This window comes from Euprymna scolopes, chromosome 5, assembly GCF_053919585.1.
Source record: "Euprymna scolopes isolate OS-2025 chromosome 5, ASM5391958v1, whole genome shotgun sequence".
NCBI classification, from domain to species: domain Eukaryota; kingdom Metazoa; phylum Mollusca; class Cephalopoda; order Sepiida; family Sepiolidae; genus Euprymna; species Euprymna scolopes.
The window spans coordinates 135,844,273-135,859,673 of NC_136486.1; the positions used below are offsets into that span (position 1 = coordinate 135,844,273).

The 15,401-nt window shown below is 35.0% G+C and overlaps 1 protein-coding gene across 1 annotated transcript in view; it reads left to right on the top strand.

The window, feature by feature from the left end:
• LOC145276995 (electron transfer flavoprotein subunit alpha, mitochondrial-like) overlaps nucleotides 1-15,401 on the top strand; it is a 163,348-nt gene that overhangs the window by 125,120 nt on the left and 22,827 nt on the right. The window contains exon 8 of the mRNA XM_080128573.1: nucleotides 4,741-4,892. Coding sequence (XP_079984699.1) covers nucleotides 4,741-4,892 — 152 coding nt within the window. The remainder of the gene's footprint in view (nucleotides 1-4,740; nucleotides 4,893-15,401) is intronic.

The window sequence follows — 15,401 nt, forward strand, 5'->3', positions numbered from 1 at the left end:
GTTGCTGTAGTAGTCTTCATCAATTTGCTGTTCATGTATTTAGTTTTTCCATTTAGCTTTTCCAGTAGTTTCTTTCCAAAAGCTGCAGGCTTGTGGAACTGTTGTCCCACTGACTGCCTTCCTTCTACATATAGCCTTGGTCTTTTTAAGATTATTGCCAATAGGCATCTCCTGTCTTTGTGTTGATCATTTTTGTTCTTTTTAGTTTTCACATTAAGTGGTTTCATGCCTTGTCTGGAGCAACTTCCATTAAAAAATATATAGATTGTTTGAGAGAACAATGTTCATTTCTATATCATTCTATACAAGTAGTAAGATAAACAGAAGCACACCTATACAAATTCATTGTCATAAAAAAAGTTCCAAGTTATTTTTGTTTTGTTTTTTTTTGGAGGGGGTATTCTAACTGCCATACAGCCATAGAATCGTTAAATTTTGATAAAAAACAAGTATTCTTTTTAAATTTGAATTTTTAACTTTATATTATAGTATAACAAGTGCCAGCCATCTTGCTTGTCATTGTATAACGTGACCGATACTGCACCAACCACATCGGGTGTCTTTAACCTCGTCGGATTCCACCCGATATGACAGGTGTTCTTTGGATCGTACATTGTCCCGTCACAAGTTGGCCTATTGATCGTCTTCATCCACTGTGTTTTCATGGTGGGGCGCTTTGCTTCTTGATCGAATCGTCTCCTACCCTGTGTAGGTACTCTCCAGGTACATCTATCACTTTGCTGGTCCTTGCGGCTTACTGCAAAATGAAGAGTCCTCACCACAAACAAACAGAACTCTGGTTTATAACAATAAACAACTATTTATTAATTTCATTACTTCATAACAGCTACTGTCTAAATTGAGGTGACTGACTATAGCAGTGAAACGATGTAAGACCAGACCAGTAAGGTCACAGATTTCCCATTAACACAGGCTAGTTAACATCATAACATCAGGCCCTGAGGGCTCCCAAATCGGGAGTGCTTGACCAGCCTAGTCGTTCAGTTTTCTGGCTATGACTCTACTCTTTTTGGAATTTCTTTTTCTAAATCCAACCCCTTTTCCCACCTCTCCTTCAGAGGGTGGTTACAAACACCCTTTCTTTCTCCCTCTTAGAGCTTACCCTTTGTCTTGTCCACTCAACACCTCTCTCTCTCCCTTTCCTGGGAGAGGGGTGGTTGTTCACACTGATATCTATTGGCAGTCCCCAGGGGTTTGTCTTTGTCCAGCACTGTGTGTGTGGTCCGTTATCATCTAATGTCACTTCTAATATGACCATCTCTTTTGACATGTAGATAATTCCAAATCTGTCTCCCTTTTTGAGACGTTATAACATCTGCTTTGCTTTTAACAAGCTCATAATGACATATCGGCGGTTGGTCCTATTTTCCTAGCTAAGGTTTTGCATTTCTCTGCACTCCTTCACTCCATCCTGTCCGGTCAAACACCCCCTCTCACCACAATATGCACCTTGCTGCATGCATTCATGACACCAATATTGTATTAAATTCTAACATGATCTTAAAATCCAATCTTCAAGATCAGGGTTTTCCAAAGTGGGCTCCAGAGCCCTAAGGTTTCGCGAGTAAGGCTGAGGGGCTCCGGAAGACCTTTCTTAAAGAGAACTAAATGCTTTATATGGAAAAATTAAATCGCTGCATACATTTAATTATTAATCTTTTTTACTCGAAAGAGATATGATACATAGCTACAGGCGTAAAAAGTTTAAGGATTGTGTATGGACAAAAAATGCAATTTTTGATTAATCAAAAACAAAACAATGATTGTAAACATTAGTTAGTGTTAAAATTTGAAATTAATGTTTTTCATATTTTAAAAATTATCTTGTTAGTGCTCTGTGGAAAACCTTTTCCCTGCTTAGGGGCTTCATGGTGTCTTGAAGTTTAGAAAACCCTGTTCAAGATCACCATGGGGATTTGTGCTTATCTCAGGGATAATTGTTCATATACTAGGGCCATCTCCAAAGATTCTTAGTTGCGATATATGTGTTTCCGTGTAGTCCTTGATGACAGCACACTTTTCATCTTTTCTATTTATTGTCCACACTATGATGGAGTTACTGTCATTGAGCGTATCTCTGAAAAAAAAAATGGCATAATCTTGTCTGTTAGCATCCACATCTATGATGATTTTAATGTTACAAATGTTAAATGGCTAGTCTACTCTGACAAGACTGAGAGCAAAGGAAAATCTTATAATTTTTTCCTTGCATATGAGCAAACTCATTCACTTTATGCCAATGTACATTTTGCAAGCCTTCTTGATCGTTTTCTGACAACTTGAATGGTGGACATCTATTTTTCTATCTCCTTTGGGATTTTCTAAACACTCCATTGTTTCTATTAAGATCAAATCTAAACTAAACCTGTGAAACTTCTGTTGTTCCTGAATATTGGCAGAGTATGCCAACACTCAAAGACTTTATATATTTTATCTTGGAAAATCCTCTACGCTACATTTCAAAAAGAATGCAGTCTCTGTTTTGTCATACATCTGATTATTTAATCGCTGGTATTGAATTTTCTACTCTTTAAAGCAGTTATTTTGAACCTTTGAAAACTCTTTTTTGCGGCAAATTATATTTTATACATATTAGAAAGTGCTTTTATGAAAAAAAAAAAAACAGTGAAGTCCCATTAAAAATAAAAAAAATAGCCCGTGTAAAGTGCGTTTACAAAAACAATAAGCGATGAAAGGAATTCCATTTTTTGCAAGTCACGCACACATATCAAACTAAAACTATGCTTAAAAAGCTTATTTTGCGACATGACGTCATAAGCACTTGTGACAGTGTGGGCAAAATAATGTGTCTGTAAGTTTTTGCTTTTTTCCTCTCTTTCACATTTCACGTTCGAACTTGGACCCCACGTCTCATTTTTTTTTTCTTTTTTCCGGTCACATGGGCACTTCCTGCTATTTTTAATCAAAACAACTTAAAACTGTCCTATAGTTGCTGTGAAAACTTGGATGCACATAAGCACACATAATAAAATATTAAATAGAAGTAGTAAAGAAAAAAATAACAAAATTAGAAAAAAGTGACCAACATAACAACCAAAATAACACAAAGGACAAAAAATAGTAATAATTCAAATCTTAATAGAAATAACAATGCGAATAATGAGCAGAAAATTGTAGCTGTAGAACTCAGGAACTCTGTCTAAAATAAAATGAATGCCTAACCAAAATAACTGCTTACCAGGCGATAATATTTATCACTAAAATCCCTTTAGTGTATCAGTTAAAAAAAACATAAGACAGATAGTAAACTTGTTTGAATGAAACTGACAATAGAAAAAGCTGAAATGTTCAAACTCATTGGAATTTAGTAATTTAAACTTTGATATATTTTTGTTAATGTTTAATTTGTTATGACTGAATTTTTCTTAATTTCTTTTCTGTAAAATATTAGCTAGGAATTATTATTAAAAAAAAAAAAGAAAAACTCTTTAATAAAATTTAGAACATTGTTGATGAGATGACGTTGCATTTTTAAAAGATTTAGAGTAAGGGGAAATATTTTTTTTCCTGAATTATTTTTAATATTAGCTCACATTTTTCAGCATTCTTTTCTCTTTTCTTCCTATTCTGTTTCTGTTTTTCCTTCACTTTCATCTTTGCCCTGTTAGCAGGTCAACGAATTCACCAAGTCCAACCCCATACACAGGGTTATCCTCTTCTCCCATGAAAACGTGAATAGTGATCCATGATGCCTTTGAATAAGATCCTGGTTGACTGAGCTATTTTTCTGCTTTTGCCTTTATTTTGGCTAGATCGGAGATCAAATATGACCGATCCGATCAATCTGGTCATGTCATTCTTTATAAATTCATCCTCAACTGTATTATATAATCAGATTCTTACAAAAAAAAAAAAAAAAATGAAATCAAAGCCTTATTTCCCATTTTTATTTTCTCCCTGCATAGATGCTGGAAGACAGTGGCTGAGGATCAATCGTGTTGAGAACAAAAGTTACCAATACCAATAAGTAATATTTTCAGAGGGTAGTGTCACTTGTGGGGTGCTTCCTTGGGGTGCTCCGTTTTCCTGTTCTTGAGTAATAATGATATCCTTTGTAAAGTTTCTTTCTAATGTTTTTGAAAAGTAAAGCAATGTATTCTAGGAATTATCTTATCTATACAATTATATTTGACATGAAATAATCCGTAGATGGTTGATTTATCATAAAATCAAACCAATCCTCTTTCTTCTTTTTATCCTCTTCACATTTCTTCTTCAAACAAAGGCAAAACAAAAATAAAACAATGTAGACTTCATATATTTTATATTATTTGGACTACTGTTTTCACCTTAGATATCATCAGAATATATTTGGTTGATGTAACCTCTGACCTTTTCAGGTTCCTTGTTGAACTCTGCAGTATGTTTAAAATTTTGAACGGAATGGGTATAAATGCTAAGTAATAATCAATTCTAAGTGAAAGTCTGTTAGAAGTTGAAGGTTTAATATTCAATAAAGGAGATACTAAAAATACAATCACAAAAAGACTTCTAGATGGTTATGACTGAGGGAACGAGAACAATCTATCCTTATGAATGAAATAAAAATGTTCTGTTCAAAATTCTGAAACTGAAGGTCAGATGTAACATTGGATGAAACATGATAAGAACAGTAGTTCAAATAATCTAAATTCCTAATCTTCAGTTCAAAAATTCTGAAACCTTGTATATTTACGTTTGCATTTTCTTTTTGATCAGGTCGAGGAATGAAGAGTGGAGAAAATTTTAAGTTACTATATGACCTTGCCGACAAGATGAACGCAGCTGTTGGTGCTTCCCGTGCCGCAGTTGATGCTGGATTTGTGGCTAATGACTTGCAAGTTGGACAGACAGGAAAGATTGTGGCTCCGGTAAGTGCATTTTGCAATGCTTTCTCTTAAGAATCAGGGAATTATGGGATTTATTTTTCCAGCTCAACTCCTTGTGGAAATAAAAGTTAGTTATGGTTGAAATAAGAATTAACATGATTTTACAGTCGAAGATTAAACATGGTCGACCATGTTTGCTGACCAACATAATCATTTTTTTTATTCCAGTACTTTTCCTCGTGTTAGGAGAATTTGACAAGAAAAATGTCAAAAAATATCAACCATATTAAAATAATTTCCTCTATCTCGTGTCCGCGCCTCCCTTTCCTCTATCTCGTGTCCGCGCCTCCCTTTCCTCTATCTCGTGTCCGCGCCTCCCTTTCCTCTATCTCGTGTCCGCGCCTCCCTTTCCTCTATCTCGTGTCCGCGCCTCCCTTTCCTCTATCTCGTGTCCGCGCCTCCCTTTCCTCTATCTCGTGTCCGCGCCTCCCTTTCCTCTATCTCGTGTCCGCGCCTCCCTTTCCTCTATCTCGTGTCCGCGCCTCCCTTTCCTCTATCTCGTGTCCGCGCCTCCCTTTCCTCTATCTCGTGTCCGCGCCTCCCTTTCCTCTATCTCGTGTCCGCGCCTCCCTTTCCTCTATCTCGTGTCCGCGCCTCCCTTTCCTCTATCTCGTGTCCGCGCCTCCCTTTCCTCTATCTCGTGTCCGCGCCTCCCTTTTCTCTATCTCGTGTCCGCGCCTCCCTTTCCTCTATCTCGTGTCCGCGCCTCCCTTTCCTCTATCTCGTGTCCGCGCCTCCCTTTCCTCTATCTCGTGTCCGCGCCTCCCTTTCCTCTATCTCGTGTCCGCGCCTCCCTTTCCTCTATCTCGTGTCCGCGCCTCCCTTTCCTCTATCTCGTGTCAGCGCCTCCCTTTCCTCTATCTCGTGTCCGCGCCTCCCTTTCCTCTATCTCGTGTCCGCGCCTCCCTTTCCTCTATCTCGTGTCCGCGCCTCCCTTTCCTCTATCTCGTGTCCGCGCCTCCCTTTCCTCTATCTCGTGTCCGCGCCTCCCTTTCCTCTATCTCGTGTCCGCGCCTCCCTTACCTCTATCTCGTGTCCGCGCCTCCCTTACCTCTATCTCGTGTCCGCGCCTCCCTTACCTCTATCTCGTGTCCGCGCCTCCCTTACCTCTATCTCGTGTCCGCGCTTCCCTTTCCTCTATCTCGTGTTCGCGCCTCCCTTTCCTCTATCTCGTGTTCGCGCCTCCCTTTCCTCTATCTCGTGTTCGCGCCTCCCTTTCCTCTATCTCGTGTCCGCGCCTCCCTTTCCTCTATCTCGTGTCCGCGCCTCCCTTTCCTCTATCTCGTGTTCGCGCCTCCCCTGCGCCCTCTCTCCGGTGTCCGCGCCTCGCCTGCGCCCTCTCTCCGGTGTCCGCGGCTCGCCTGCGCCCTCTCTCCGGTGTCCGCGGCTCGCCTGCGCCCTCTCTCCGGTGTCCGCGGCTCGCCTGCGCCCTCTCTCCGGTGTCCGCGGCTCGCCTGCGCCCTTTCTACTGTGTCCGCAGCTCGCCTGCGCCCTCTCTACTGTGTCCGCTGTCTCTTTTTCTCTGTCGGTATCTCTTTGTATTTCTCTCTCATCTCTAAGACTATCTCCTGCTCTCTTACTTGTCTTAATAGCTATCTCTCGTTCTCTCTTTCTTTTGTCTCTAGGCCTGTCTTTTGCTCTTCATCTCTCCGCTTTTGTCTCTACGTATGACTCTCTCTCACTCTCTCTCTCGTCTCTATGGCTGTCTCTCTCTTTCTCTTTCTTTCTAGTTTCTGGGGCTGTCTGTCACTCCCTCTCGTCTCTGGGGCTGTCTGTCACGCCCTCTCGTCTCTGGGACTGTCTGTCACGCCCTCTCGTCTCTGGGGCTGTCTGTCACGCCCTCTCATCTCTGGGGCTGTCTGTCACGCCCTCTCGTCTCTGGGGCTGTCTGTCACGCCCTCTCGTCTCTGGGGCTGTCTGTCACGCCCTCTCGTCTCTGGGGCTGTCTGTCACGCCCTCTCGTCTCTGGGGCTGTCTGTCACGCCCTCTCGTCTCTGGGGCTGTCTGTCACGCCCTCTCGTCTCTGGGGCTGTCTGTCACGCCCTCTCGTCTCTGGGGCTGTCTGTCACGCCCTCTCGTCTCTGGGGCTGTCTGTCACGCCCTCTCGTCTCTGGGGCTGTCTGTCACGCCCTCTCGTCTCTGGGGCTGTCTGTCACGCCCTCTCGTCTCTGGGGCTGTCTGTCACGCCCTCTCGTCTCTGGGGCTGTCTGTCACGCCCTCTCGTCTCTGGGGCTGTCTGTCACGCCCTCTCGTCTCTGGGGCTGTCTGTCACGCCCTCTCGTCTCTAGGGCTATCTCTCTCGTATCTACCACCCCATAAATGGGGCATTGTCACTTCTACTTCCCTATCCAGGGGTCCCTGTAGCATGTACTGTCCCATCTCTCGGTTTCTTTAGATTTTTTCTATGTCTCTCTTTCTCTTGTCCTTTATTAATTAATGTGAAGAAATTGTTATATTTTTTTAAATAAATCAATTTGGCTTTGTACATTAAAAGCAGTAGTAAGTCACCCTTATATTTTTGGTGTCAGGAAAAATATTATTTTTATAAAACAAATTCAAATTAATTCTGAATGTTCATTAGATACCTGTCAGTGCATAGAAAGTCGGATGGGAGAGACAAAATTAACTGCTTTTTTCATAAAAGCATTAAAGAATGTAATTGCCAAAATTATTATAAAATAAGTCGTAAAACTTAGTAAGTTTGTAATAAAATAACTGATGTATTTATAAATTGTATGTGGAAGTATTTATAAATAGTTTATCTTTTTCATTTTTTTTTTTTTGTAATGTGTATCTAAAAAGTATAAGAATCAAATTCGATGTTTCATCTGATTTTTCTTGAAATTATTTTACAGACGTAATAGGAAAAATCAACGTAAAAGGAAATTAAGTGTAGATTTTACTGTTTTATCAAACATTCAAACAAAATGTGTAAAAACGATTGCAGATCCTTGTAAATTGGAAAATTATTATATAAAATTAGAAACTGGTGATTTGGGTTGCAAGAAGTAAACTTTGGACTGAAAAAGTTATCACCTTGACTCTTTCGATAGCATTAATTATAAAAACAAAATCTGTTGATCAGATTAAATATTACTATAAAAAAATCTATCCAAAGCAAAATTTTTATTAAGACCACTTATCAATTTCTCACTAATTGAACATATTAATTTATCGAGATTTTAATTAGCAAGCTATTCTGATCAATAGTACAAGGGGAAATGTCACTGTACTTAATGTATAAGGTATTAATGTGTGTGTGTGTGTGTATGCATAGATAGGCAAGTCATCATAAACTCCTACTGACTTTTATATAAATAATTATGCCTAATCCTTGAATATTTTTGAAACTTTTAAACGGAATTTTGTTTCTTTATTTCTGCATCTGGAATTAGATCTGTCATGCACATTCTTTTTGCTCTTTCCATCCAACACCCAAAAAGAAGCAAAGATTTCTCTCTTTAACTCATTTTCTCTCTCACCTCCGCCCTTGGCTTCCATTTCTTCCATTATTCCATCCAAGAATCTTTTAGAGTTTCCTTAGGACAATGATGAGTCAATCTGCCAGTTTCACTTGCCGAGTATACACACTATTTTGCTTTTATGATGTATTAAGATCGCGGAAGATGAAGTGTACAGAACAACTGTCATTTTCACTCTCTTGCTTATCTTGAGGCCAAAAATGAGTAAGAACAGTCGATATGATATGCAGTTACTATATGAAATAGAGATGATTACAAGGAGATTGTAGTTTTAAGAAGTTATGATTTAAAAACATATATATTTGTGGTTTACGTAACTAATAGTAACCTGACCTTTTAAATCAACCTTCAGTTAAATTAACTGCTGGTAAAAGATTCTCTCCAATTATGTTTTCAGCCAAGTAAATAATACAAAATACAAAGCAAAATTTATATAAAAAATCTTAACCCGTTTAAAAGCAAAAACTTACCGAAATAAACGTTTTCATAAATATATTAAGAATAAAAATGAAACATCTGCTGCAAAATGGGCGTGAATACAAATGCAAAAACTAAAAGTTTTGAGGTAACCCTCTAACCTATTCAGCCAAGGTGATAGTCATACGATGATGTTGCAAATTTAAAGTATCTGAGAAGGAAGCAGTTCATGCATACGTGACCCCCCCCCCATCAGATTCTGTGGTCATTAAAATCGAAAATAAAATTAATATTTTGTTCTAAATTTCATATATTATGCATCTGAGTCCCTGCCCTTTAAGATGGTACCAAAGTCATTATCCACTTTGAATTTCAAAAGTTTTTAGGAGGATATACAAACATACACACACACTAAAAGACAACTCTCATTTATATAATAGATGATTATGCATTAATTGTGTTGGAACTATCGGTAAAATTGTGAATTGTATTCAATTTATTATATAAAATTGTTGAAAATAGCCATTATATTTTGCCATTAAATGATTTCCAAAAGAGCTGTTATGCTGTAGAACAAACCAATTCATAAAATGCAATGTTGATTGACAAGAACATCTAAGTTCTTTAGATGTATTCTTTCAATTTATTTATCTAATTATTTTTTTCTAAATATTTTAAACCTGCATTATAGATTCTTTGATTTAAGGAGTTGAATTTGTAAAGAATGCTATGGTTTGGAGTTGGACTTTTTAATCAAAGAATTAATGGACAATCTAAATATTCAGAAACAATAAAATAAGGAGGCAAAGCCAATTTTTTTTTTTTTAATCCTGTAAAACTGAGTTGGATTTTATTTTTAATCTTGTGAGTCTGGGTCATTTTTATTTTTTTTAACTATACGAGTCATATTTTTGTGTTTTTAACCGTATGAGTCATATTTTTTGTGTTTTTTAACCGTATGAGTCATATTTTTTGTGTTTTTTAACCGTATGAGTCATATTTTTTGTGTTTTTTAACCGTATGAGTCATATTTTTTGTGTTTTTTAACCGTATGAGTCATATTTTTTGTGTTTTTTAACCGTATGAGTCATATTTTTTGTGTTTTTTAACCGTATGAGTCATATTTTTTGTGTTTTTTAACCGTATGAGTCATATTTTTTGTGTTTTTTAACCGTATGAGTCATATTTTTTGTGTTTTTTAACCGTATGAGTCATATTTTTTGTGTTTTTTAACCGTATGAGTCATATTTTTTGTGTTTTTTAACCGTATGAGTCATATTTTTTGTGTTTTTTAACCGTATGAGTCATATTTTTGTGTTTTTAACCGTATGAGTCATATTTTTTGTGTTTTTTTAACCGTATGAGTCATATTTTTTGTGTTTTTTAACTGTATTAGTCATATTTTTGTGTTTTTAACCGTATGAGTCATATTTTTTGTGTTTTTTAACCGTATGAGTCATATTTTTGTTTTTTTAACTGTATGAGTCATATTTTTGTTTTTTTAACTGTATGAGTCATATTTTTGTGTTTTTAACTGTATGAGTCATATTTTTGTGTTTTTAATCGTATGAGTCATATTTTTGTGTTTTTAATCGTATGAGTCATATTTTTGTGTTTTTAACCGTATGAGTCATAGTTTTGTGTTTTTAACCGTATGAGTCATATTTTTGTGTTTTTAACCGTATGAGTCATATTTTTGTGTTTTTAACCGTATGAGTCATATTTTTTGTGTTTTTAACCGTATGAGTCATATTTTTTGTGTTTTTAACCGTATGAGTCATATTTTTTGTGTTTTTAACCGTATGAGTCATATTTTTGTGTTTTTTAACCGTATGAGTTATATTTTTGTGTTTTTTAACCGTATGAGTTATATTTTTGTGTTTTTTAACCGTATGAGTTATATTTTTGTGTTTTTTAACCGTATGAGTTATATTTTTGTGTTTTTTAACCGTATGAGTCATATTTTTGTGTGTTTTAACTATATGAGTTTCAGTTTTTTTTACTCCTCTCAGTGTGAGCCTGAGTTTTGTTAACTCACGGGAGCAAAACAATAATGTAATCGGACCGTACTTCTCTTTTTTTTTCTATTTAAAAATCAGATAGTCACTGAGTACATTAACAATCAATCATTCAATGAGAATACAAACTAATTTCAAAATCTACATGTATAGATAGAATTGTTTATGGTTAACAACAGTTGCAAAATTTTCTTTTGAAATCTCAATGAATTATCAATCCAAACTAAATTTTAAATTCAATATTTCTATATAAAAGACGGTATTAATTTTTTTTTTTTTTTTTTGTCAAATAAAGTTTTTAAAGATGAAAATTGATAATTTGGATTATTTGGACTACTGTTCTAATTTTCTCATTCTTACAATATTTTTGCTTATGTGAAGGTTATTGGAAGTTACATCATCTGAAACCTTGTGAGAATTCTTTTTAGACACTAATCAAGCAAGATTTCTAGAAATTAATTTATTCTTAAGAACTCCTAAAACTTGAGTCTTAAATTTTCTAGATTTAAAATCATGCAATAGATTTAGGTGAAATTAGAATACGTAATATGTAGTAACGGCCATAATGTGTATATTTGTTTGAAAGACAGCAACAACCATATCTGCTGCTTTAACAACCAATGTTAAAGTTAAAAGCTTGAATATATTTCGTTTATAAATATATATAATATATCCATTTCAGAATAGGTAAAATTCCCCTAGCAAAACAGTTTGCATCACTTCCATGGCCTCCCTTAAGATCAAAAACCAAGATATGGTACTAATCCTTATTCTAATTTCACCTAAATCTATTGTATGATTTTAAATCTAGAAAATTTAAGACTCAAGTTTTAGGAGTTCTTAAGAATAAATTAATTTCTGGAAATCTTGCTTGATTAGTGTCTAAAAAGAATTCTCACAAGGTTTCAGATGATGTAGAGTATTCCTAGGTTTTTGTCAGATAAGTATCAAAAATCGATAATCTAAGAAATTCCATTAATGAAGGAACAGTCCAATTTTTACCAACGTTATATACAGCCTAATATCACAAGAGTATTTGAGCAATGTTATCACTCCACAAGTATAAGGTCCTGGCATGTAAAATACATAGGGTTTTTGACAAAACAAAGGTACATTTAAAATAAATATTTCTGTTTAGAGCACAATTGAACCATTGTACTTGTGCATTTTAAATTTTATTTCAAGTCCTTATATAAAAATAATTTCATCAAATCAGCAGTAGATTCTCTGAAGTGCAATGTAGACTGCAATGAATTGATAACTAAGTTACTGTAGGGAGGTATGTGGCACTTCCTCCTCCACCATGGTGGGTCCCTGACTAGAGCAGGCAATGGGTTGATTCGATTGACAAATGAGCGAGTTTACTAATTTTGATAATATAAGTATTGGAAGTGTGAAGCATTCGTTGATCCTCATTCAATCCTAGGCAATATGAGGCTTCCTACTATCATATGATTTAATTATAATTATCAAGCCCCTTTAAGAATACTTAAGGATGTGCACTGTCTGGAAAGTAAACTAAGAAGCAGTCAACTAACGTTTATACAATGTTCACGACTTACGTTAATTCGAGCACTCTGGATAGTTGTTAATTCCCTTCATCCTCGTACTAATTGTTTGGTGGCCTGGAGGTAAAAACTTAGCAAATTATATGTACATATATATATATGTATATACGAGCAAACAGTTAATAAAACATGTTAAAAAACACTTTGAAATGAGTTAAAAACATATTTAATCTGAAAAGGAAACACTAGATAAGTGGATAGCCCTTAATTCGCAGAGTTTTGAAGAAATACTTTCCTTCTCATCATCCCGCATTTTGCTAATTCCTACCCTCTGATGAGAAGGAAAGTATTTCTTCAAAACTCCGCGGATTAAGGACTATCCACTAGTGTTTCCTTTTCAGATTAAATATGTTTTTAACTCATTTCAAAGTGTTTTTTAACATGTTTTATTAACTGTTTGCTCGTTTTATAAGCTGTATCTCCTATTTGGTTTTATCGAGCTTTTACATCTGGCTGAGATAACTTTATAAATATTAATTCTTTAATATTTATAATATACTTTAATTTTACCATCTTGGATCATTTTGGTAAATTTAATTGGTAATTTTTATCTTTTATATTTATATATAATATATATATGTATATGTCTAAATTTTTCATGGTAAGCAACTGTTGATACTAAATAGTAAAATATCAAGACTAGGGTAAATTCTGTAAAGCTAACTAATACTCATTACAAGAGATTGATCAGCTTATAAGCAAGTGAATGTTCAAAGAAAGAACTTCGGACTAAGTGTCTTATTTTTCTTTTTTATATATTTTTTATATATATATATATATATATATATATATATATACATAATTTTAAAGATTAAAAATCATCCAAAACCATATATATATACACACATACAATGTTTGATCCTTTAAGTCAAGATATGTGACACAAAGGGGTATGGGTCAGCTATGGTCTGTTTTTTTTAATAGATGACATCATTCTTATATAGACAAAGGATTTTCCTATCATCTTGTCTATTGAAGAGGATTATGTCATAATAATGTGCATGTAGACGAGCAAAAAAGATAACAAACAAGTTCCACAGAATTGAGTAGAATTTGTGCATACCATTTTTCATACATAATGATATTGTCATGAATACCCAATATAAAACTCTGCTATAAAAACGTGACAGCTATTTTTCATCTTTACAATAAACAACTGCATTTTCTAAAGTTTTTTTTTTATATGTTTACGTATTGCTCTTTTCATCCATCTTAGTAGAAAGAAGTAAATTAAACAGACATTTCAGTAATAATACAATTTGGCAATTCTTTATTCCCTAATTTCAGACGTATTAAAGAAAAAGATTTCTGTAACTTTTTTTTTTTTATTCCGCTACTCTTTTTTTTTTTTTGTTCTTTGACTTCGTTTGAAGTCAAATTTATTTACTTTCTATAATTGTGTTAATGTTGAATTCACTTTTTAGCTAGTCTTTTATTTTGGCAAGTATTTTTTTTTAAATTATTTCCTTTGGCTTGTCTAGATTTTCACATGTCTTGTCTTTGAATTTTATACACTATTTCTCTTTTCTGTTTTATGTCTTTGAATTTTATATACTATTTTTTAGAATTATTTGTAGTTAAATTGCAGACAGGTTACTCTTCTGTAAACATTTTGGTTTTGATCAAGCATTTTATTAAAGAATATATAATCTTTTGTATATAATGTATTTATATATCATACAACATCTCTCAACATATTGAACCCAATAGGTAATTCATGACAGTTTAGGGCTGTTATACTCTTTAGCCTTCTTCTGATTGACTCAATGTATGACTAAAATCCTATTAAATATACTAAATTATACATTAATACAATTGGAAAATGTATGTACTCTTAATTTTTAGCTTGACCTATATGTACCCTAGCAATATGTCTCCATGGGAAAGTACCATGTTTTGACAGTCTTCTAAAACTGACCATCATTCCTGATTGTAAATGGAACACATACATCAAATCTGTGACCAAGATCACTGGAAAAATGGTTGAATCATTCTACCGCTCCAGTAGTTATCTCACTGCCAATGCATTTCTCTATCTGTATTAGAGCCAAATACATCCTAAAATAGAATACTGTTGCCACATCTGGGCAGGAGCTACTCTGCATGCCCTATCTTGCCTTGATAGTGCAAAACCGCCTTCGAAAGCTAGTAGGTGATACCTTTTTCTCTTCCTTGCAACCTCTTTCCCCGCAGAAAAGACATTGTGAGCCTGTCTCTGCTCTATCATTATTTTCATGGTAGGTGCCCGTCTGAGCTCCAATCTATGGCCCCCTCTTGCCAAACTTTCATACTCTATTAGGTACAACCACTATCAACAATTTTCCCCACTCTCTATCTGTGCCTAAATCCAAACGCAGATTCCAGGAACAAAGCTGCCTACATATGGAACACTGTTCTATTGGCCTGCTTCACAGCTGATTACAATATGGTGCCTTCAAGTGCTATGTAAACAAGTTCTTGTTGAGTCATCCCCTTAAATACTCCAAATTCTACCCAATCTATACCATTAACAATTATTAAACTATCACCTTACATTAATTAACCCTTACCCTTGAATGGCCTTCGAGTCTTAATAAATGGTGACTCCCTTGTAAAAAGAATAAATAAATGATTGTATACAATCGCAGATTTTGTACATTAAACCACAGAAAACCGTTTATCCATGATGAAAAAATAAATCAAATATTCTTGAGTATAATTACTATAAGTACTGAGAGTGATCTTAATATATAAATGAATTCTAAACGAATAAACTTTGATATCATTAATAAAACAGATTGGCAATTTAAAAGTTACTTCATAATATGCACATACTCTATAGACAATTCTACGGTGACAAGAGCTCATCAAGTTCAAATATTTGAAGCAATCAAATTATATTGGTAAAACAATGACTTACAAATGTGTGCATACCAAATTAATTGAAAACTTGTGGAACTCCAGTGGTAACCAGCAAAATATTTTTTTATAAAATACTAAATTTTGATTGGTTATTAAAGTCTAATT